General features: G+C 47.5%; 1 protein-coding gene across 1 annotated transcript; it reads left to right on the top strand.

Moving 5' to 3' along the window:
• Positions 1–18243: 18243 nt before the first annotated feature.
• On the top strand, positions 18244–20576 carry LOC128401428 (C2 calcium-dependent domain-containing protein 4C-like). Its single transcript, XM_053364462.1, has 2 exons — positions 18244–18322; positions 19113–20576. Exon 2 carries the CDS (start codon positions 19170–19172, stop codon positions 20475–20477), a length of 1308 nt encoding a protein of 435 aa, XP_053220437.1. The 5' UTR covers positions 18244–18322; positions 19113–19169; the 3' UTR covers positions 20478–20576.
• Positions 20577–24775: the final 4199 nt, after the last annotated feature.

The following is a 24775-nucleotide window of genomic DNA, read 5'->3' as shown; positions in this document are numbered from 1 at the left end:
GTAAAGAGGACAGTTTGGAGACATTTTTCAATACCTAGAAAACGGATTTTGGCAATGACATTCTGGATCCTGTGGGACAGGACTTTGCTCTCCTTCCTGCAGTCTATAAAAGCAGTTCTCTCTCAGTGCCAAGAACCCCCAAGAGGCAACACGCCTGCAGCCCTTTTGTCTCTCGTGCCTCACCCTTTCCCCACTTTTGCTTGTTTCAAGGATCCCTGGCCAAGACCCTTTGTACATGTATCACCACATCCTTGGCATCTTTTTGGGTTAGGGTTAGTCTGCTCCAGTAGGATAATTCCTGTCCAATTTCTATTTCCCTTGTTCCAGAGTAACTTTCCATAAGGGAGTGGATGCCCTGGCTGTGCGGGAATTTAAATGGAAGCTCCCAGGTCCAGCCTCTTGGCATGGAGGGGTCAAAGCAGGCAGCAGATCCTGCCAGGAGTCAGGGAGGGCAGCAGTTGCCCAAGGCTGCTATGGATCAACACCCACAGGCCTCCTATAGGACCACAGCCTATAGGAGGAAGACTGGCCCATTTCTGGAAGGTGGCTTAGTGCCTGATGCTTGCAGCAGTTATTAGAAGGAAGGATAATGAATAATGACTTCTTCTCTGCAGCACCAAAGAGGCCTTGATAAAGTCAGCTGATCATTCTAGATAACTCCAGGAGTTGCAGAAGACTTCCTTTCTATCTCTGGTTTATTTTATTTTATTTCCTCAAAACAAAACTTCAAAGAGCAAAAAAAATGACAAGCTCAATGCTGTTTCTGGGCCTGATTTTAAGCAGTCAGAAAGCTGACAGCATAACAGAAATGGGAGAGATGGAGGACCCCTGGGAGCAACAGGGTTTAACTGTTAAAGCATTTAGGCCCTTAAAAGGGCATTTCATGTGTGCTCCAACTCATAAAACTCCCCTGAAAAATTATCTGGTCAGAAACTATGAAACTGCAACCCTTCTACTGGAATAGCTTGGAAAATATAATCAAGAGATTATCACCAGTCCAGAAAATAATGGCTTCAAAACCAGTGGATACTGATGCAGATACAGTATCCACTGCAGGTTCAAAGACAGAGTTAAATTAGATTAGCATTTCTCAAACCTTGTGAAATATTGTTCGCAGCCTCTCCTGGCTCCTTTGCCAGGGGCTTCTACCAAGAACAGCTGGGAAACCTACCCTGGTGAGCGACGATTGTGTCACTGCCCTCCTCAAGTACAGAAAGGCAAAGCAGAGAGCAGTGTTGGCCTCTCGGATATTAAACGTTAGGAAGACCTTCCTGATGGTAAGAGCCATTCAGCAGTGGAATGGGCTACCACAGAAGGGGGTGGACTCTGGGGCAGGGAGACCATGTTCTCAGGCACACAATTTTTGTGGGGGTGCAAAAGCACAGCTCAACCGGGGGGGCCCTTGCATAGGCAGGCAGGCAGCTCAGTGTGCCCTGCTTTGCTTGGGTGGGGTAGGGTCACTCGTGAAGGTGAGGGCTGGGCTGACTCCCCACCACCCAGTGCATGTGCAAAATACACACACCCCACCAGGCGTATGCACACCCTGGGCACCAACAACTGATGCTATGCCACTGGGTGGACTCCCCTTCTGAACAGAGGTTGAATGGCCATTCCTGCATTCCAGGAGGTCGGTCCCCATGACCCTTGGGGTCCCAACTCTACAATACTACGATTCTGTGATTCTGGTCTTCTGCCTGTTCCTGGGCAACAGAGCAGTACTTTCAGTACAATAAAAATATTTAAAAGCCAAAATATAAAGCCAGTTCAAAAACAGCAATAAAAGACAAATCGGCAAGCTCAGATTAAATACTCTAAATACTTAAAAGCAGCAATAATGAAATGCACATCTGAAGCAGATTAAACGTCATCTGGATATACATTTTTTTAAAGCAGACTTCTCTGTGCAGAGTTCCAAATCTTGGTTGTAGTCATAAGGAAAGGAACACAGTTCAATGACTGAGCATCTGCTCTGTGTGCAGAAGGTCCCAGGCTCAATCTTGCAGGCAGCCCTTGGAAAGAATTCCTGTCTGAAACCCAGGAGAGTTGCTGCCAGTCTGTGCTCAGAAAAGTGGAATACTTGCTCACAGATGTATTGGCATCGGCACGAGATACTATAGCTAGGAAGTGGAAGGGGCAAGGTGACTATCCAATGGAAGAGTGGTATAAGGAGGTGTGGGATATAGCTAGAAATGATAAATTAACGTGCACTATCAAGCTAAGATGGAGAATATGGAGGAGAAATTTTGAGAAGATATGGAAGGTATTTGTAGAATTTGTACTGTTAAACCAGAAATCGCAATGTTGGGAGGTTGGATAGTTACGATGGATAGTGGTCTCGGGGGTGGAGTGCACATTTTATATATATATATATATATATATTAAAGAAAAGTTGAATAAGGGGAGACATGATAGCAGGTGTGTAAAATTAGACATGGTGTGGAGAAAGTGGACACAGAAAAAACTTCTCCCTGATTTATAATAGTAGAACCTCATGGCTTCCAGTGAAGCTGAATGTTGGAAGATTCAGGACGGGGGGGGGAAACAGACTACTTCGTGCAGCACAGAGTTAAATCATGGACCTCTCTCACACAGGAGGTGGCTAGGGTCACCAACCTGGACAGCTTTAAAAGAGGATTGGGCCAAAGCATGGAGGAGGAGAGGGCTGTCAATGGCTACCCGTTGCAGTGGCTATAGTCCTCTTCCCATTTCAGATGCAGTGCGCCAGTTGTTGGAACCTCACAAGGAGGGGAAGTGCTGCTGTTGCACTCAGGCCCGGCTTTCAGGCTTCCGGAATGAGCCCCTGGCTGGCCACTGTGAGAACAAGAGGCTGGACTAGATTATGTTTGTATGTCAATACTGAACTGGATGGTCCCATGGTCCTGACACAGGGCTCAGCAAACTTTTTCAGCAGGGGGCCAGTCCACTGTCCCTCAGACCTTGCGGGAGCTGGACTATATTTTGAAAATAAAAATAAAAATGAACAAATTCCTCTGCCCCACAAATAACCCAGAGATGCATTTTAAATAAAAGGATACATTCTACTCATGTGAAAACACGCTGATTCCTGGACCATTCGCGGGCTGGATTTAGAAGGCAATTGGGCCAGATTCGGCCCCTAGGCCTTAGTTTGCCTGCCAATGGTCTGATGTATAAAGCAGCTTTCTAAGACCCTGTCGGTCATTCCTCTTCTGGTCACTGCTATAGACGCACAACCTGTCTGTCTCCAGGCACTGCGGTTGTCTGCAGGAGATTCCCACCTGGTGGAGCTGATGCTGCCAGCCTTCATGTCACGTTCACAGACATCTTTGTAATGCAGAGTTGGCCTGCCACCTGCTTGGTGCCTAAGGCCAGCTCCCCATAGAGGACATCCTTGTCATCTCCATGCTGTGGACAAGACTAAGACAGCATGGATGCCACTGAGGCAGAAGTGAAAACATGCTGGGAATGTTGGTTTGGGAGAGCAGATTTTTGTTTGAGATTCTGTCCTGTCATGTGGTGCCCAAAATCTTCCTGACGCAGCACATGTGGAAGGCATTGAGGCATCGCTCCTGGCAGTTGTCAGTTGCCCACGACTCACTACCATCAAGCAGCATGTTCAACAGGCAAGCCTGGTAGAGCTTCATCTTGGTATTGGTTGTTGGCACCACATTCTTCCCTACCCTTTTGGTGAGACGAGCCAGGGCTGTAGTAGTTGTTGCAGTAAAGGGCTTGTGTGCACCCACCGTCCTCACCAGAGAGCAATCTGGCCGGCTCATTCTGGACCAGCTGAAGTTGCCACTGCTTTTTAAGGGCAGCCTCATATGGAGTGCATTATATTGAACCACTAGAGATGTGGCAGAAAGCAGCCTTGCCCAACCTGGTGCGCTCCAGATGCTTCAGACCACAACTCCTGCCAGGCACACAGCTGATGGGAGTTGTAGTTCAAAGCAGCTGGAAGGCACCAGGTTGGGGAATCTTGGACTAAAGCATGTGTCACTATAGCCAGATCTAACCTCTCCAGGAAAACATTTAATTGCCTAATCAATTAATGATACAACCCTCTCTAAGTATTTTCAGAAGTCCAACCATCCTCAGTGATGCAGACTGTATGGTAAGCTTTCTTCCATCCAACAGCATGCTTTGTAAGCTTACCATAAAAATGTAATGTGTGATTTACTCTCTGTTTGCTTGTTTAGATGATAAATGATGATGTATTACAACCACACGTCTCTTATTCTCTTATTCTCGTGGTTTTTGGAATTTAATCAACAAAAGATCGAGGAAATACCCATTGACGGTTATACCAGCCCCGACATTCATTCTGATACTCTTTCATGTCACTTGCCCATATGGCCAGATACTGACCCGGAGGAAATAGTTGATTTAATTGCTAAACTGAAAACTGATAAAGCCCCAGGGCCCGATCTGATCCCGGCGGAAGCTATTAAACAACACCCAGCATGGTGGGCCAAAATTCTTGCAAAAATCTTTGATGCAATTAATGCCATGGGCCAGATACCTAGATCATGGAAGGAGTCCATCATAATTCCTATATATAAAAAAGGACCACCAGAGGACCCAGGAAACTATCGTAATATCAGTTTATTATCAATCATCGGAAAAATCTATACTCGCTTCCTGCTAACCAGACTAACCCAATGGGCCGAAGATTCCAATCTGATAGGCCATGAACAGGCCGGGTTTAGACCAAATCGTGCTTCTATCGACCATGCAATAATTCTATATCATTTGGCGCGGAAGTATTCTTCCCCCACTCATGGTCTTCTATGTGCCGCTTTTATAGACCTGAAGGCGGCTTTTGACAGTATCTCTAGAGAGCTGCTATGGGAAAAATTGGCAAAGTGGGGCATAGATAAAAGGCTGTTGTGGCTTATGATCAAATTACATGAAGGGACGGCCGCTAGCGTGAGGTTAACACCTGAGGGCGATCTCACAAACTCTGTACCAATAAATAAGGGGGTATGACAAGGGTGCATCCTTGCCCCCTATCTCTTTAACCTCTATATTAGTGACATGAGAACTCCCCTAGTTGAGGCCCAAACCACCATTCATGCACCCAGGCTTGCAGACTATCGCTGCCCGTTACTATTGTACGCTGACGATGCGGTGATCCTCTCATATTCAAGAATCGGTTTGAGGAGGGCTTTTAAGATCTTCGCGTTATATTGCCAAACAAATTTACTTACTATTAACCATTCCAGCTACCAGCATGAGTTTGATCAAACTGCGGGAGGCAGTGGAGGACAGAAGTGCCTGGCGTGCTCTGGTCCATGGGGTCACGAAGAGTCGGACACGACTAAACGACTAAACGACTAAACGACTAAACAACAACAACAACAACAACCATTCCAAATCTAAAGTCCTAATTTTTTCCAGGAGTCGTAAATTGTATAGGTGGGAACTCGAGGAGAAGCCAATTGAACAGGTCTACAAATTTCAATATCTAGGAATTTACTTCCAGCATAATATGGGGTGGAAAGCGCATATCACATACTTACAAAATCTAGGAATTTACTTCCAGCATAATATGGGGTGGAAAGCGCATATCACATACTTACAAAATAAGGGCAAAGCCCTTATCTACGCTCTATTGCGCTTTTTCTTTACAGAGGGGGCTATGCATGTTCCATCTGCCTTAAAAGTTTATAGTGCAAAAGTGGTTGCAACTATGGCCTATGCGGTCCCTTTATGGGGCGCTTTTGTAAACCTCATGCCTCTGGTGACATTGCAAAATCTTTTTCTCAGACGCCTTTTGAAACTACCCTCCTGTGTAAGCAACTCGGCTATTCGCTTAGAACTTAAGACCCCCTCCTTAGAGATCCTGATGTGGAGACATGCCTTTAATTACTGGCTGTCCCTTTGGCATAAATTGCCCAATTACCATCTTATTCAGTGCCTTTGGAGAGATGAATTTACCAGCCCATGGGCAACAAAAATCCATTCCAAACTGTTGTCTTATGGAATCTCGCCTTCCGATATACTAAATTTAGATCTAATTACAGCAAAAAAGGTCATCAAACAAAGATTGGAGGAGGTTGATTTGCAACAAAATCTTACTACAGGTGGAGGTACATGTTCCCCGATAAATCAGGGCATTACATTTATGTCCCAGATACCTCGACATCTGTCTACCTTATCGGTTGCGTCGCATAGATTCGCTTTTGTTAGAGCCAGATTTAATGTGTTCCCCTCAAATGTGCTGAGCAATAGATTTTCTAACGGTAAAACCTCTGTTTTATGCGCATGTGACAACAAATCAATAGAATCCCTTTATCATATCTTGTTTAATTGTCCTTTATATATTGTTCCCTGATCAAGGATTCTGAGTTCAATCATTTTGGAAACTGTTGCTAAACCACCTGAATTACATCTAGCCTATCTACTCCAGGACATTGACTCTTATAGAACAATACAGGTTGCCAGATTCCTGAATTCAGTTCTTTCATATAAAAGACTTCATGGAATGCTGCATGACTATTAAAAATCTAGTAAACTCTATCCACCATCTTTATATTCAAGGCCACAATATGATACATCTAGAGATTGTATGTAACGTGAAGGAGATTATGCGTTGAAATATTTTAGTTGATATTTTAGAATGTAAAATGCTATTTTATTGATTGATTGGTTTTACCTTGTGGGCTTATAGCCGAATAAAGTATTATCTGTCTGTCTATCTATCTATCTATCTATCTATCTATCTATCTATCTATGAACATCTGGTTCCAGCAGGGCCAAGGAGGAGGAGGCCTCACTCTGTATTGCTTTTGCATAAACCCTATAAATCCCATTTGAGATGAATATTTATTTGTACTTCTGCACAGTTAGGAGAGGAAAAGGTGACACAAACCCACTTTGTGATGTTTCATTTGCTCTTGTGCAATAAATCACTTTCTAAGGTCAGTGTGCAGCAGGAACCATAGCATTAGTCAAACCTTCCTCAATAAAGCACTAGGGAGTCAGAGGAGGCACTGGGTTCCTCCCAGTCAGTGGAAGAACTGCAGTGGAAGAGACCTTCTTTGTCTGCAGAAGGCCCCAGCTTCTGTCCTCAGGATCTCCTGCCAGGGCTGGCTGTGTCCACTGCTGGAAGATTTATCTGGGAAATGCAACGTCTGCTATGCAGTGATGCCCATCTTCATTGCTGCTTCAACTCATGAATCACATAAATATTTCGGCTGAACATGAGTGAGAAAGGATGGTAAATATTACAGAAAAGAAAAGCAAGGAGGAAAGACCCGAATTTCTGTGAAGTTTACTCCTTAATGTGAATCTTGTAATTCTAGCTGCTGACCAATATCCAAATACCTGTGTTAGCTGCCTGGTCTTAGACAAGGCCTGACTGCATTTTTCCAACTTCAGGGCAAATATGATCCAAGGATGGTTGAATCTATCAATTTTGGTTTCTCACAGTTTCTCATTTTTCCAGTCTTAAGTTTGGTTCACCACTTTATAACATTTTTTTTTTAAGTCCTCATGAAATTCATCAGCATTTCAGAGCAATTTTCTAAGCTGTTATATTCAATTTTTCTTGATATGCACATTTTTGCAAAGCAATTTGCCCCAAAATAAAGAGTTTTCATGAGATATTTTCACACTTTCCTGTAATATTTGTGGTTTTGTACCCATTACTTGTCTGGAGCACTGCCTTGCAAAATTCAGGGAAGTGTGGGTTTTGAAGGATGCCTTGCAAAATTCAGGGAAGTGTGGGTTTTGAAGGATGACTGTGAGTAAACTAAGCCTACTCACATTGTGCTTAGTGGAGCATAGGATCTCATTCTTGGACTAAAATGAGGAGCAAGGATACTAGTTTCAGCCCATCATTCTTAGCACAGAGAGAGACCATAATGGAGTAGAGGGAAGGGCTTGGCAGATCTTTAAAATTAGCTATATTCCCTTTGATCCCATACGTCCCTTCTGTGTTGGTTCCTTAAATACCAATATGTGAAGTCTGAATAATTCTCCCAGACTTGCTGAGAGCCTAGCACGCCTCTGGGGAGCCAGATGGTTACAGTGATTAGTAATGGGATCGGGCCTTTTGCTTGAGGGACACAGCCTGGATCTTCCTCCAGACTTGAAATGGCTAAAGCTTAGCCTGGATTATCTGCCAGGAATGGGAACTTGAGCCAAGTGCAGACATTACAATTACAACACACCTAAGTCTACCATCAAGTAGCAGTTTTGTTTGTTTGTACTGTCTAACGCGCAGTTAGCAAATTGGATCCTTTGCTCTCCACCTCCCAAATCCCAGGAGGTCTTGGCGTCATAAATTTTCTCGACAGTGTTTGGAATGTTTCCTTGGAGTTCATGGCTTTGAGTGACATTGTGTGTCTGCCAAAACAGTTGATGTGAGTGTGGGATGTGAAACACAGGAGCAGTCAATTACAACATTCCTAGAGTGTACATGTTTAGACATGGGGAGGGATGTTTGTCCAGCCAGCAGGTAAACTTCCTGTTTCCCTCTGGGCTGGGACAGACTTCCTCCGCATGTGACTAGAGGTGGGTGTGGCCTCACCTGTGCAGGTAATGATAAAAGCACAGGGCAGGGGCAGCCATCTCTCTCTTACCTCTCCATCTTCGAAGAAGCAACATCTACTAAGCTAAAGATGCCCTCTTGGCTCCCAGCCAAGAGAGGACAAAGGGACTGTCTTCTTAAGAGATAGACTCCAAATGTGTATTACTTCATTAAGCTTAAGTCTGTCTTCTGGGATCTGATTGTGAACAGAATGTGAGTAAACTCTTTTTATACTTTTGTAAAGGACTGTGTCGTGTCTTCTATTTTAAGAGGGAATAAGGGGAAATTACCAGTATAGTTATTATAGAGGTTCTAGCGAACCTGAGCACACGCTGCCATTGTAAACTTAAAATAAAGGGGAATGTTTTACTCTGCTGATATTTGGGAACTTGTTAACACAAGTTGGATAAGGATATAATCATACAATATATCCTCTCCTGCATCCCTGAACATTCCCACAGTGAGCACCTGAGACTGTCTAGCATTCTGTTGTCTGTGGTTGCACTGGACAGGATTGGAGCCCAAGATGCTTCAGGATTTTGTGTGTGTGTGTGTGTGTGTGTGTGTGTGTGTGTGTCTTTATTTTCCCCCTCATCTGTGTGGCATAGTGATTAGAGTGCTAGATTAATACGGGGAGACCAGGGTTCAAATTCCCACTTAGCCATCAAGCTCATTGGGTGACCTGAAGCCTGTCACTTTCTCTCAGCCAAACCTACCTCACAGGGTTATTGTGAAGCGTGTGCTCTGCCTTGAGCTCGTTGGAGGAGAAGTGAGGTATAAATGTCATGAATCAATAAATGTGTGCTGTGTTCTTGCCTGAGGAAAGAAAAGCCTCTTCAGTGGAATTATTTTGAAGACACGGAGGTTTGCTTTCTTTCTGCACAGCTGGTAGCTCAGCTTCCATATTCTGTCTTCAGTAACCGGAAAGACAATGCATAATTCTATTCTAACTGATTTATCAGAGAAATGTATATAAATAACCTGTCTTGTTGAGATAAGTAAGGATTTTCTGATCTCGGGGGCACAATCTTTTATAAGTTTGAATCAAATCTACTGGGGAGTTCCAGTTGTGCAAACCCCGCCCACCCGCCCACTGCTGCTTCCTTGATTCAGTTTGACCTCTGCAGGAGACCTCTGTTGTGGATTATGCTCTAAATGACTCTCATGACACAGAAGTATCAAGGCAACAACTCTCCCCAACACCCAATGCCTGCTGGAGGGGGCAAGAAAGCTGCACAATCAGCTAAATTCCCAGAACAGGTGTGGAGCTGCTGAAAGCAGAGGAAGGCTCTTCCAGATGTTGGCAGCTGCCGCAGGAGAGGCCTTCGCATTATCTATGGTAATATTTTCTGAGAAGCTGTTTAGAGTTTTGTTTCTGAGTGGGGGAAGGGGGGAAGGAGACTTTAAATGCATGCAAACCCTTTTTATGGTGCATAGATATGAAGCAAATGTTGCTTCCATCTGTCCTGTCATTGCAGAGTCTGGTGAATGAGGTTCTCCATTGCCTCTGCCCCACGGCCTTTAGCTCAACTCTGTGACTGACATAGGAAAGGGATCCTGTTTCCTTAGTCAGGGCAGCGTACTTGTTCATTTTGGCCAGTAAAACGACAATGGAGCCAACATTTTTGGACAGCAGAGCCAAACTGGACATTCTTCCACGTGTATAATCGGATCTGATTATAAATCAATTTGCTATGCACATAGCTCCCCCTTAGAGGCTGCTCTTGATTAACATGGAGGGAGGGAGCATGGCCACCCCCTGTCCAGAAGGAGGAACAAAGTCATCTCCCCTTTTGCCTTTCCAAGAAGGACCATCACTGGGTGAGTGAGCACCTGCTTTGCATTCAGAAGGTTCAAACCTTGAGCCACTATCCTGAACCCCTCAGAGGAATTGTGGAAAGGGGGGTCAGATGAGGAGGAATGGGAGGAGATCAGGGAGTTGGAGGAGTCGGACCCATGGGAAGCACCTAGAGCAGAGGTTTTCAACCTTTTTAGTCCACAACTCCCTTGACCAACTACATTCTTTCTGCAGCATCCCTGTGGGGCTCAGGAGCCCAGTTATGTCGCCCCTTTCCTGCAGACCTGGCAGCCCCTCACCCCTCCCTTCTGGAGGGTTCCCTCAGCCTCCTCTCCTTGGGAGTCCTCTGAGCAGCAGCAGCTGCTGCTGTCTCTGAGCTGCCTCCCCACCCCCACCCCAAAGAGAGGTGCTTCCCAGAGGCACCATTTGCCTGCAGAGCTTATAGCCAGGGAAGAGGGAAAGAAAGGGACAGAGGCCAGTGTTGCCTGCAGCATCCATGACCATCATTCAAGGCACCCTAGGGTGTCACGGCACACTAGTTGAAAACCACTGTCCTAAAGGATTGGAGTATGCTGATTCAGGACCTGGGGCAAGTCCGACCCTGGTGAGGATCCCAGCTGTCTTGGGGGTGGAGACTCTGATGCAGGGAGAGGACCAAGTGGTTGTCAGCAGAGCTGCCTGCCGCAGTGCCATGACATCTCCCAAGCGCAGACTAGGTGGCTCAGACACCTTCCCCTGTCAGTGGGGAGCCCTCCTTTTCAGGGGAGGTGCTAGGATGAATTTGACATCTCCATCTCCAAGGGTGTGGGGACGACTGTGCCAGGGTGAATGTGTTGTTAGAACCACCCCAGTCCCCAAGTGGCGAGTGATTCCAAGGGTTGCAGACACTTACCCCCGAGTTTAGTTTCCTTGGATTGAAGGTCAGCAGAGACTGTGGTGTCTATAGGATATATGGTTTATTTACCCATATATACAACAACCCGAGCCAAAGGGAGCGGTGCTCTTAGCATTAACACCCTAACATACCTTGCTTCCAAAGGTGCACCTGCAGCAGCACAAGCTGATGCCTTCATCTGCCACATCTGCAGTAAAACATGTCTCTCCCATATCGGGCTCTACAGCCACAGCAGGCGCTGGAACCTTCAAAGCATTCAACTTCACCTGCAAAGGCAGATTCCTTCATTGTCTCCCTTGACAACCAGCCAGGTGAGGTGGAGAAACACTCGCCCATTTGCCCAGAGGGCACAATCACTTGCTCTTGCAACCCAACTCCCTCCTTGGGGATGCTGACCCTGGTGCTTAACCAGCTGGCCACAACCATTGACTAGACCAGGGGACTCATTTTTGCTCTCATACCTTATGGGCCACAGGAACTGGGAGAGACCAGGTGATCCTACAGACCAGCCCCCCAACATGCTCAGCCAATTTGGAGGAGTGCTGGCTTACTTGCCCAATCCCAAGACTCAGGATGGTTACTGCGTGAATAGCTGGGCCCCACCCACTCTTCAAAAGGAGAGCATTGGAGAATGTTTCTCAAGGATTGGTGTCTTATGGGGTTGCTGTAAGGACTGAACCCCCTAAAAGCTCCTTACAAATGCCAAGTAATATTTTTGTACGTTGCACAACTTCAGGTTTTGTAGTGGTTCTGGTGAAGGAGCCCCAGCTGATCCTGCCCACCCTATTTACTGAAGAAACAGGACCAACCATTTTAATCCATTCCTGTCTTTCTGTCTTGAAATTAGGACATGAAAGCAACAGTTTGAGCATCCCAGTAAAATCCAAAGTTCCTGGGCTGTCTCAGGGGCTGTCTCTGGCCATGGCATGGGAAGACCATGGATGTACAGGTGCTTTTCTACACCAGCATATCTTTCACAACCTGTCTCTGGGATGGTTTGTTCAGTTCAGGGAGCGGCACAATCTATTATTGTGATTCTGAAGGTCCTTGGCCTACTTTGGTGGCAAAACAGCAAGGCTCAGGACTTATATAAGCCTTTCTAGAATGTTTCAAAAATAACACTGTTCTCCCTTCCTTCCCAGCCTGCAGGGGAAAGAGTTCGGAACACTTTGCTCCCATCCAAGGCTAAACTCAGCATCTGGCTAAAGACTCATCAGCCTCCTTGTGTCTGTGACACCTTTTTTGCATTTCTGAGGCTCAATGCATATGTTGAGGGAGCAGGCAGGGGCGGGGGGGGGGGGGGGAGAGGAAGCAGGTCCTGATCAAATTACCAAAGCAGGGTGTTAGCAAATTTCTTGTTTGCATGGCAGAGTAGTTCACATGCTCCTGTGGAAGAATCAGATCTGAGAGTCAAGGAGAGAGTAGTGGTTAGAGCATCAGACGAGGACCTGAGAGAGACCTAGTTTCAAATCCCTGCTCTATTAGGGCGTGTTGAATTTTTCAACTTTCAAATTCCAAAAATGAGGGGTGCAAAAAGTTGTAACATGACTTGGGAATTAAAAAGGTTAAATTAGTATAATTTAGTTTTGCTTGCTAAATGACATGTGTGTAAAATTGTACAGAAATCATTAAAAATAATTGTCAGGTACTTGTAATTATATATTTATATTATTTATATACAGTGGACCCTCGGGTTACGTTCCCTTCGGGTAACGTAACTTTCAGGTTACGAATGCAGCAAACCCGGAAGTGTATTCTTCCCGGTTTTGCCATATGCGCAGAAACTCTGTATTGCGCTGCGTGTGTGCGCAGAAGCAGTGCCTCTACTTGCAGATTTTTCGGGGTATTTACATTCATATCCAGAGGGTCCACTGTATTATACACAGTGCTTTTTCTAGAAAAAGAGGTGCTGGAACTCACCATGAATGTCTCCCTGATTCTCTTGTAATGGCAATGGCGCCCAACTGGGAGGTGCCAGAACAGAGTTTTGGTGAGTTCTGGCTGGAAAAAACCCCTGATTATACATATATTACCTGAGACTTTCAGAAGTTAAAATTTAAATTATTTGGTTTTCTAAGAGCAGTTTATGTGCTTCTTAATCAAATGTAGACTTACCAAATTAAATGTTGTCCAATTACAGAACTAATAGCAGATTTGAATTCCCCACACCCATATTATTGAGACCACTCACTGAAAAAATTTGCAAAAAATAAGTTTCACCCCCTAAAATGACACATCCTACTGCTCCAGGCATGAAGCGCACTGGGTGACCTAGAACCAGTCACCATCTCTCTGACTAAACTACCTTACAGGGTTATTGTGAGGATGAAAGAAGCTTCCTGGAGGAAAGGGGAATATAAGTAGAATGAAAGAATGTAGTCCTGAGCCCAGGTGATTTGATCTTGCTCTCCAGCCACTCAAGGAATAGGGGCCCTGGTAGTAGCGGTAAAACTGGCAACTCTAAAAGTTGAGGCCTTTCTTAGAAGGAGGAACCAATGATCACCCCCCACTTGTCACTTTTCCCATGAAAGGAGGGGCTTGCCAACAGAAGAAGCATCTCTAGAGCTGCTAAAGCTTCTGCTAGCAAGGCTGCCGAAGGAAACATCAGTCTTCCCCAACCTGGTGCCCTCCAGTTGTTCTGGATGTAAACTCCCATCATCTCCGACACTAGGCCTGATGGGGCTTGTAGTCCAAAAGATCAGAATGACTCTTCCTCAAGAGGACAGCAACCAGCTCCTTTTCCAGACCATGGGGAGTGGCAGGAGAAACAATTTAGGAAGAGCCAGTCCTCCAATGTGCAGTTTGGAATCAGAGAACTTTCCCTTGAGATGGGCAGTGTGCACAACAAGATGTCCATTCATCACTCAGCCGTGTCCTTCATTGGGGTCACGGCTTGTCCAGTCCTTTGTCTGTATAAGGAAGCCGACAACCTCTCCACCAAAGGAGCCAGCCTCTGTCTTAGTGGTGGGTTTGTGGAGTGGGAAGGGCTGTAGATTTCTCAGTGGGATCATGAGGTGCCTTCAGCATGGTGGTGTGTATAATTCTCTCTTTCTCCTTTACATCTCCAGGTGTGGCAGTGGTCTTGCCTCAGTGGTGGACTGGATGAGACCAAATAAACTGAAGCTCCATTCAGATAAGACAGTGGCACTGTTGGGTGGTGGCCTGCTCTTGAGGGGGTTACACTTCCTCTTAAGGAGCAGCTACATAACTTGGGGGTGCTCCTGGATCCATTACTGTCGCTTGAGGCCCAGGTGGCCTTGGTGGCACGTAGTGTCTTCCATCAGCTTCGGCTGGTGGCCCTGCTATGCCCCTATCTGGGCAGGGATGGCCTAACTTCTGTGGCCTATACTCTGGTAACCTGTAGGTTGGATTACTACAATGTGTTATACGTGAGTCTGCCTCTGAAGATGGTTCAGAAGCTTCAGCTGGTGCAAAATGCAATGGCCAGATTGCTTACCAGAACAAGATGGTCTGAGCATATAACGCCAGTCCTGGCCTGACTGCACTGGCTGCCAATTCATTTCCAGGCCAATTCAAAGTGCTGGTGCTGATCTATAAAGTCTTACACAGCTCCGGACCTCAATACCTTAAGAACTGCCTCTCCCCATACAATGACCCGGATCCAGCTCTTGTCATCTGTGGCCCTTCTCTATGTCCCTCCTACCTGCGAGGTTTGGAGGGTGGCCACATGAGAACAGGCCTTTCATGTGGTGGCTCCCCACCTACGGAATGCTCTCCCTAGAGAGGCTTGCTGGGCGCCATCATTACGTGTTTCCAGGTTCCAGGCAAAAACGTTCCTCTTTACCCAGGCCTTCAGTCATTAAATGATCTATGGCCTGTTAAGGGGGGGGGGGTTGGCACGGTTAGGATTCTTTTATTATTATGCTGTCTATTATTATGCTTTGTATTATGTTTTAATTATTATGCTCTGTAAAATACATTTTTAATGTCTTACACCACCCTGGGATCTTTTGATAAAGGATGGTATATCAATCGAATATCATTATTGTTCATCATCATCATGCAGCTGAGATGCCTGGAGCCGCCTGGATATTGAACCCCCAGCTCCCAGCAGCCCCAGCCAGCAAGGCCAAAGGTCAAGGACAAAGGGAGTTGCAGACGCAGGTTCCCCACCCCTGATGTACAGTAGAAGCACATCAGAGGAGCCCTTTGCTGTCTCTAGTCAGCACCCAGATGGGAAAGACCACCAGCAGCACAAGAGGGTTCCTGTGCTCTTCCCACTCTTATTTCCCAGTAACTCTGTAAATACCTATTTCTGTTTTTAGTGATAGACTGCCTCTGAGTCTGGAGGTTCTATACTGCAGTTTCCATACCTCTGGTTACCATATCTCTTTTCCATGAATTTGTTGAATCTCCATTTGTAGCTGTCTAACCTTGTGACTGTGCCCTGTGAATCTTGTATGTGGTTTTCTTAAAATTAAACCCACAAAGCTCTCAAAACAGCATAGAGAATACTGAAAGTAATAATTATGCTGTGTGCGCTCTTGCCAGCGCAATCCTCAGCATGCCTGCTCAGATGTCAGCCCCATTAAATGCATAGAGGGTTGCAGCCTGGAATTATGGACAGATTGAGAAGCACAGGTGGAGGTGAGAAAGAGGAGGAAAGGGGGGGATTGTTTGAGGGAGCAGGCCTTTGGACAAGGGGTGATGGTGGAGCGAAAGTCACAAGTGGGGATGTAGCCCTGGATAATTCTGTAGGAGAGAATGGTGTGGTTTCCTCTGAAAGAGTGGCCAGTAGGTGGCGCACTGCAATCAATTACTGGGCTCACCTGGAAGGCAGCTACAACTGCAGCTTGTCAGTCTTGGCTGCAAGGACAGAGGCAGCACCAGGTTCAGCGTCAAGCAGAATTAGGCCAAGAGAGGTTTGCTGGTGCCCCAGGCAGGAAGAGGCTGGTTAGTCAGATGGAAGTGATGTTTTGTTGTCTTGCAGTGCTGTGATGGAAATGAGATTTATTGCTGTGATGGTTTGACTTTTTAAAAAAGATGGTTTTATTTTATTATGCTGGTTATAAATCACCCTAATAGAAGGTTGTGATGGCTTCTTGTTCAGAAAGCAGATGACTCAGGGTGGATTAACATGGCCATGACTTTTTTCACAAGGGGACTGCAATCCTTGCTTCCACCTGGCCATTTAAAGCTCCCCTCAGGTGTGTGCCTCAGAGGTCACCGTGCTTGTCAACAGGAGGGATGGATACTTGATACAAGCATATTACTGGATATTACCACCTACAAATTCAGCCACCTACTAGAGCAGCAAATCTCCAGCCGGGGCGAGCCAATGACTTCTCCTGGGAGGAAAGGAAGGAACTTTGGTATCTAGGTCAGAAACAGGGGTGGTGGAAGTTCAGCAGGTACAGTTGGAAATGAAGTCTCGGCACAGAGGTGAAAACATGGGCCTGGTGAGTGGCAGCTCTGGAAACGGCTGCATTTTAAATTTTCGCTTTTACAAATTTCATTGAATCCTTCACAGTATAACAGTTTTTATTTTTAAAAATGTTGCAGACAAAACATTAAAATCTGATATAAACCAATCAAAACATTCCAAAGACCACATGGGGATGGGAAATACGTAAGTGAACCAGGTGTCCTCATTACATACTTTGGGAATAATATACCTATAAATGCCAAACATAGGGTCCATTATGTCAGCAAAGCTAACAGCAACCTTCTTTCAGATTCAGTGAGAGCCAGTGGCAAGATATCTAAATAAAGAAAATCCAAACCAGCTTTTTAAAAAACATTTTTCCTTTCCTTTTATAAATGTATATGAAACAGAAAGAACAGTTATAACAACAGATGAAAAGCAAAAAGTGAAAAGCAAAACTATAAAATAGGCATGTAAAATGAGTCCAGTTCCACATGGGTTAAAGTAACCAAGTAGAAAATCAGAATACAGAGGTAAAGTTCAGGACAAGGTACCTCTCCAAAAGGAAAAGTGAACAGAAGATTCTTTAGGTGAGGAATTAATGAAAGAAATGAAGTGATGAAGTTAAGCAGGTACAGTTCCTGCAGGTATCTCTCTGTATTACTTCCTGCTTCTCAATTGGCACCATCAGGGATGTGCTAAGCTAGCTTGGTTAGAGGAAGGGGGAGCCTTAGAAGTCCAATTAATACGTGCAAGAATTTTTTTCTGGAAAGGACATCAAGGATTCTGTTCCTCACTGGCCATTTCTCTGTATTGCTCTGCAGGTTCCAGCAGCAGCTGCATTGATCGCTGTAGAGTAGCAGTGCTTGCTTGGGGGTTTCCGTTTTTAAAACAACTGCTGTAAGGTGATAGTCCTTAAGGCTATGCAATCTCAATGTGTGATGGGAAGCCTTGCACCTTCCTGCGAGTGTCACCAGCAGAATAGGAAACACACACACGGAGAGAGATTGAATTTGGATCAAACTCCAGGTATTCAGATCGACTTCTCTAACCCATTCTTCCCCAGCATGGCCCACGGCTGTGGTCCAGATGCTCCAAAGGCGCTAGATTGGGAAAAGAATATCAGCTTCCTCTCCTAAGCCAAAGCGCTCGAACTGCAAGGCTACCAGGAATGATGGGCAGAACCTGCACCCAGGAACGGGCAAGGTGCCTCCACCCACCATTGGCTGGGCATCCCCAGCTCTGGGCTCCCGTCCTGCTCGCGGGCTTCCCATACTGGGCACCGCCAGAACAAGAGGATGGGCTCCCCTTTGCGCTGAGCCTGATTCGAGAGGGGCTACGGGCTAGAAAAACGACACCGGACGGGGAAACATGGCACTGGCTGCTGCTGGAGCCGGCGGCGGCGTCTGGCTGGCAGTGCCCTGCTTGTTTGCGCGCCCCGGGCAGGAGCGCCCCTGAGCAGGCGGCGCCAGCGCGGCTCCTCCACCTTTACGCGCCCGGCAGCTGCTGGCACCGCGGAGGCGGGAGGCGGGAGCGGGGCTGCTGGCCAATGGGAGGTGCCTCCGCGGCTCCCCATTGGCTTCGGCGCGCCGCCGCTTGCCCATAAAGAGCTCGCCCGCGGCGCCGGGCTGCAAACTCGCCGGAGTAGCGGCTGGAGCGCTTGGCTGGGCGCAGCGGCTCTGGGCGCGCGGCATCCTGAAGCAGTTCTTGGGAAGCGGCCAACCCTGCAAGGTAGGCGCGAGGCTGTTTGTGCCAGCGGACTCTGCGGGCTTCCTCAGAAGCGAGGCTGGGGACTCCGATCATAGCTGTCAACGCTTCCCTTTTTCAAAGGGAAATTCCCTTATTCCGAATAGCATTCCTCGCAAGAAAAGGGAAAAGTTGGCAGCTATGACTCCGATGGGGCTTGGCACCTAAGTGCTCTGGGGATCGCAGCCTTGAAAAGGCGGCCACGGGGAAAGTCTACGGACTGGCCAAAGACAGACTGGTCTCTGGAGTTCTGCAGGGGGCTCTCCCTCCCCCTTTTCTCTCCTCCCTCCCTTGTTAAGTAAAGAAACCCGTTTTAGTAAATGGAATGTATGTATTGAATTCTATCTAAGACTACCAGGAATTCTTTTGCACAAGGGAAAGAGTTTGGTGGGGGCTGGAAAGGCTTGCTGGAGCCCGATCCTGTGCTTGTTGGCTGTGAAGTAAGGCGCACTGGATTCTGTGAGGCTTACTCGCAAGTAAGCATGCCTGGATTTTTGCAGCTGTGGTGTGCAAACAGGCTTTAGCTATACAAAAATAGCATTCAGCTACGTCCTACTTGGAGTAGACCCACTGGAAGGAACAAACATGGCTGCTAATTTCAGTGGGTATACTCTTGAGTAAAAAGCTGAATACCACCCATCACCTGCTGCCTACATTTAAGAGGGCTATAAGGTTTGAATGCAGTTGGCTCGGCAGGTCCGGCTCCCTTGCAAGGTTGTTGCGAACAACCCAGAGATATTAACGCCTTGGTATTCCTCTCTCCCTTTTTTGGCAGGTTCTTCTGCTCTCCTTCAGCTCTTCTGTGGGACTCCCGAGAAGTCAGCCGGACTCAATGTGGTTCTTGGAGAAAGTGGGGGCATCCCCTGGAGAAGGCAGCCCACTGGGTTCGTCCTTCCTGGGCTTGCCCCCCAGCCACCCCGTCCCTAACGCAGCCAAGCCGGGCGGCCCCGCTGCAGCTTTTGCCAACATCCTGACCCCGGACAGGATCCCGGAGTTCTGCATCCCCCCCCGGCTGGCCAATCCTCCTCCGGCGAAGAGTCCCAGCGCAACTTTCCAGCCCCACCGCTGCCTCACGGAGCCCGGCTTGCAGCAGGCGGCCACCTCGGCCGGTGTGGGGGCCGACCACCGCACCCCCTGCCCGTTCCTGCTGCCCCACCTCATCCAGGTGGAGAGCGTGGAGGAGATCCCGGACCTGGAGGAGGAGGAAGGCGGCACGAACTCGGACCCCCAGTCTCAGGCTGCGCTGTCCCTGCCCCACTTCCCCAAAGCGCAGACCTCCTACGGCTTCTGCACGCTGCTGGAGAGCCCGCACACCCGCAGGAAGGAGTCCATCTTCCACAGCGACTCCTCGCCCAGCCTGGCGCGGCCCCGAGCCAGCAGCTACGCGGGCCGAGAGCTCTCCTCCGGCCGGCCGCTGGCCTGCCCGCCCCCGCTGCTCCGCCGGCCCTGCGACAGCGACACGGCTTCCTCCAGCGAGTCCTCGCCCTTCGGCTCCCCGCTGCTGGGCCGCTCCGGCTTGCTCTCCAAAGCGCGGAGCCAGGAGGGGCTGCTGGGCAGGGCCTGGCGCTCCCGGGGCAAGCTGTCCAGCGCGGGGAGGGCCAGCTCCTTGTCCACGGAGGACAGCAGCTCCACGGACAGCAGCCCCAGCGCCGTGCGGCGCTCCTCCGACAGCCTCTTCGAGCCGCTGGGCTGCCGCGCCTGCAGCCTGTCGCCGCTGCCCCTCTTCCCGCTGGAGGCGCCCTGCGGGGGCCGGGAGAGGCTGGGCCGGGAGAGCACGGTGGGCCTGGACCGGGGCGGGCTGCTGCGGCTCTCCTGCGAGTACTGCCCCGAGAACCGGCGCCTGCGGGTCCGCCTGATCAGCGTGGAAGGACTGTACGAGCCGGCGGCGGAGCCCAGGAGCATCAACTGCTGCATCACCTTCTCGCTGGTGCCCGGCAAGATCCAGAAGCAGCGCAGCACGGTCATCAAGAGGAGCCGCGACCCAATCTTCAACGAGGACTTCTTCTTCGTGGGCATCGCCGAAGGCGACCTGGGCAGCCTGGCCGTCAGGATGAAGGCTGTGAATAAGGGGAGCAGCTTGAAAAGGGACCTCCTTTTGGGGGAGAGCGAGGTTCCCTTGATGAAGCTTTTAGCAGGTTAAAAAAGAGAAACAACTCTTGCAACCTGAGATACTTTATTTATTTTTTTCATACTCGTGGTTTTTTGTTTTGTTTTAAAATAAATATAATTTTTACTGAAACTTGCAAATGCTTCTCTTTTGGTATCTGTTAGGTCAGTAAATGACTTTGACTTGAGCGAGACCTGCAAGTTACACACTGGAACGCACAATTCATGGTTCTCTTATTCCTATGCACCTGTGCTTTGGCAGTGCCCATTGAGCTCTCCATGAGGCTTGCACCTAAGGAGCTGTGTACAGACGTGCAGCTTCAGTGTTTGTGTAGCAACCAGAGTGCTTTACATTATCCTTAAAACACCCCCCACAGGGCAGGTGACAGGGTGGCGGCGGCGGCGGCGGAAGCTGCTTAGTTTCAACCTACAGCTGGAGAGTCCCAGGTCATCTCTGCTCAGCCACAGAGCTCACTCTCTCAAGGCCTCTCCTACCTCAGAGGGTGGCTTTAAAATGTAATTTATGAAAGTTTTCTCCCATTTGAACGCAGTGGGGCTTACTTCTGAGTAAACACACACAGGGTTGTGTTGTGAAAGGCAGCAGTTTACCTTAGACCTCCTAGTGAGTTCATGGCAAGAGAGGATATTTGAACTGGAATTTGTTTTAGTTCACTGTTACACAAAACCAGCTCCATTTTTATCAAGCCATCAGGGTACATTAGCCTTTCTCAGTCTGGGATCCTTCCAGGACAGAGTGCTCTACTTTGCAGTGTGAAATACAAATGCCTGTGAGCTTTGTATAGGAACATGGCAGACTGTACCTCTTGCATTTCATGATCCTATAGCATCATAGCTTATAGTTCATACCCATTATAAACAATTGCCAACTGAGGCCAGCACTCAGTGCATCTGATGAAGTGGGCCGTGGTCCATGACAATTTAAGCCACAACAAGGCTACAATCTCAAAGGGATTTACCTAGTACATAGCTATAGTGAACCCACTAAGGTTTACTTCTGAGTAATGGGTAAAGGTTTGCACTGTCAATCTATTAGATCTGAGGGTGCCACAATGTTTGGGGGCTGTAATTTTGAGTAAATATAGCACTGGCTGGGTTGTTAGGTTTTGTTTCAGTAAGAGGTGCTGATGTGAAGAGTTAAAGCCAGAAGTTCCCAACAGGAATTGAATCAAAGAAGAAATGTGTAGAAAATAATCCAAGCAAGAGTCCATTTCTTCAGTTGTGGCAATATGTGAATGATCAGCTGAACAGAACTCTTCCATCAAACAGAATGTAAAGGTTGCTTGCTTTTAGCTGAACACTAAGGAAGCAAACAGCTTTGAAATCGTATGTGATAATGGCCATGGCAGCTTGCCTGCTGAATCTGTGAGGGAGTCTGAGTGGAACAGGAAGGGAGAGGTTGGATGTGTATTTTGAGCCAAAATCCAATGCTGCAGTTGTGTAGGTTCCTAACTGGGGAGGGGCTGACTTGGTCCACTACCCCATTTCCTTAAAAAAAATAAATTGATTTTTTTTAAGTGCACACGTAACAAAAACAAAGAAAACAAAGAATGAAAACTGTAAATAATAAGCCTTCCCCTCCTAAAGCACAATTATACAAAAGCACAAATGATAATAATAATAATAATAATAATAATAATAATTATACATCACAGCTCCAAAGGGATAATAATGTAATGTCCTGAGCTGAGGGTGAGGAGTCGGCTGTCTGTCAAGACCCTTCTAATTCCTGGATCCAGCAAATGTTAAGCAATAATTCAGATTCCTGGAATATCCAGGATAGCTTCCTGGTGTGATAATGGGTCATTAAGGTAGCAAAGGAAGTGGCTCTGTGCCAGACATCAAATGAATGAGGCCTCCTCCCTCAATTCACTGGGAGTTAGAAAAGACAATGGCCCAAGCTCAGTTGTGTGTGTGTAAGCTTGAAGCTGGAGGAAGAAGCAGGCTGAAGTCTCTGAGGGGACAAACATGCCTGATCTCTTCTTGAATCCAAGGCTGTGGCTATGGGGGAAGCAAGATCCCTTTGGGGTGTTAATGCTGTGAACCCCTCCATCGTAGGCTCAGGTTGTAGACATGTGTAAATAAACCATATATCCTAAAGAGACCACAGTCTTTGCTGTCCCTCATTGCAAGGAAACGGAACCCTGGGGAAACGCCTGGAACCCCTGGAATCTCACGCTGCTTGGAGATTGGGGTGGCATGCAACAGTATGAACTGACAGAAAGATTCCCTTTAAAGATAATGAAGATTTATAAAAATCAAAGTATTTTCCACCTGCGTGCTCCACCATTACTGACAATAAAGTTTCTATACAGTCCTAAATGAGCCTGCCTGACTGCAAATACTGGCGGCACTGAGTGATCACATGCCTCAACATTTGTAGAAGTGAAACCATGCCCTATGTCACTACCCCATTTCCCACTTGTATATGCTCAGCAGGGAGGAGGGAAGTGCCATCTCTACATCCTAGAGAGGCCTGTTCAGGAAAGTTGTGAGTGTGGCTAATTGTCAGATCCCCAAAAACAATGAAAAAGTTCTTACTTTGCACATGCACCCTAGAAGTCTGGCCAGAGGTCCTGTGGGAGAACTCTCAGTTCTGCAGAGCCCCACCTTAAGGGGAGCCGCTACATGTCCACAGGAGCCTCAGGGGGCAGGGAGAGCCCTCTCACGGTGGGCAAAAGGATTCCTGAATTGCAGTGAGTTGCAGTAATTGATCGTCATGGTTCCTTCCACCTCTACAATTCTATGATTCTACCCTTGGGTCCAGCTTAAGAGTTCCCCACAGGGTTTGGGTTGGCCACTGTGAGAACAGAGTGCTATGGTCTGATCCAGTAATAGGCTCTGCTTAGGTCCTTACATTCTTAAGTGTCTTGCCTGAGGCTGAGGGTGCCCCAAATGCTGGAGCTGGGCTGAGACAGGGCACAGGTGTATTGTGCAGGTTTGCCCTTAGGAAGTACCCGTTCCTTTACCGCAATTTCCCTCCAGAGTCTGGGTACGTAAAACCAGTGCATTTTTTCTGGGGGTACGCATACCCCTAAACATTTTGTGAATCTAAGTTTGACCTCATTGAGGGGCAGTATTTCAATATGAGTAGGAAAATGAGAGTACCCCTAAACATTTTTGTTTTTTAGAAAAAAAGCACTGCATACAACTGAAATACATTCTCTAGTCCCCCGTCTGATGTCTTCCTTCTGCTAGCCGCTCAGGGCAGGACACCTCCTTGTGCGGAGGATAAACTGGATGGGGAGGAGGGAGGGAGCCCTTTCACCACTTAGGACTCCACTGTGGTCCTAAGTAAAGCAGAAAGGTGGAAAATTCATGATGGGCAACCATTATGTTGGTATGGGAAACTGTCGTGTGATGGGCCAATGGCCGTAATAAAGTTCAATACAATACATGATGGGCAACAGGAGCGCACAGAGGCTGCTGCCTTACACTGAGTCAGACTGGCAGTGGCTCTCCAGGATTCCAGGCAGGGGGCTCTCCCAGGCCCACCTGGAGATGCTGCCAGGGATCTGAACCTGGGGCCTTCTACATGCAAAGCAGATGCTCTCCCACTGTGCTACAGCCTTTCCCCCAAAGCAGTTCTTCCCATAGCACATGAACACTCTTTCTATAACACTCTGCAGTTTACTGTAGCGATGGCCATCAATGAAGATAGCTTTAGAAGGGGATTGGACAAATTTACAGAGGACCAGGCTTTCAAGGGCTGCTAGTTGCGATGGCTGTCAGTGCCGGATTTACGTATAAGCTAAACAAGCTATAGCTTAGGGCCCTACTCTCTTGCCCCCCCCCCAAAAAAAATTAAAGAAAAAAAACCCTGGGTGTACATTTCCAAAATATAAGATAAAAAACAAATAAAATAAAACCTACATACAACAACAGTGTTTTGTGTTGTGTATGTACGCAGTGCAAGTAGACAAATAGGTACCGCTCCGGCAGGAAGGTGAACAGTGTTTCTGTGCGCTGCTCTGGTTTGCCAGAAGCGGCTTAGTCATGCTGGCCACATGACCCGGTGGCTGTACGCCGGCTCCCTTGGCCAGTAAAGCGAGATGAGCGGTGCAACCCCAAAGTCATCCACGACTGGACCCTTTACCTTTACAGACCTATTAGGTCCATCAATTACCATATAGCATATACGCAACACAAAAAAACAGTGACAATTTGTTGTTGACAAAGGACAGCTGGACATAGAAAGGGCCTCATCACCCTCAGTAGCTTAGGGCCTCATCAAACCTAGTTCACCTCTGAATACCAGAGAGTTTTCAGAGGGAGAGTAGGAGGGGCCTGGAAGTTGCTCAGCAACTGCACCTG

This window comes from Podarcis raffonei, chromosome 14 (genome assembly GCF_027172205.1).
Source record: "Podarcis raffonei isolate rPodRaf1 chromosome 14, rPodRaf1.pri, whole genome shotgun sequence".
Lineage (NCBI taxonomy): Eukaryota > Metazoa > Chordata > Lepidosauria > Squamata > Lacertidae > Podarcis > Podarcis raffonei.
This window is presented reverse-complemented; position numbering and strand designations above follow the sequence as displayed.

Coding starts and splice junctions, on each gene's coding strand:
- LOC128401428 (XM_053364462.1), top strand. CDS start 19,170: ATGTGGTTCTTGGAGAAAGTGGGGGCATCCCCTGGAGAAGGCAGCCCA.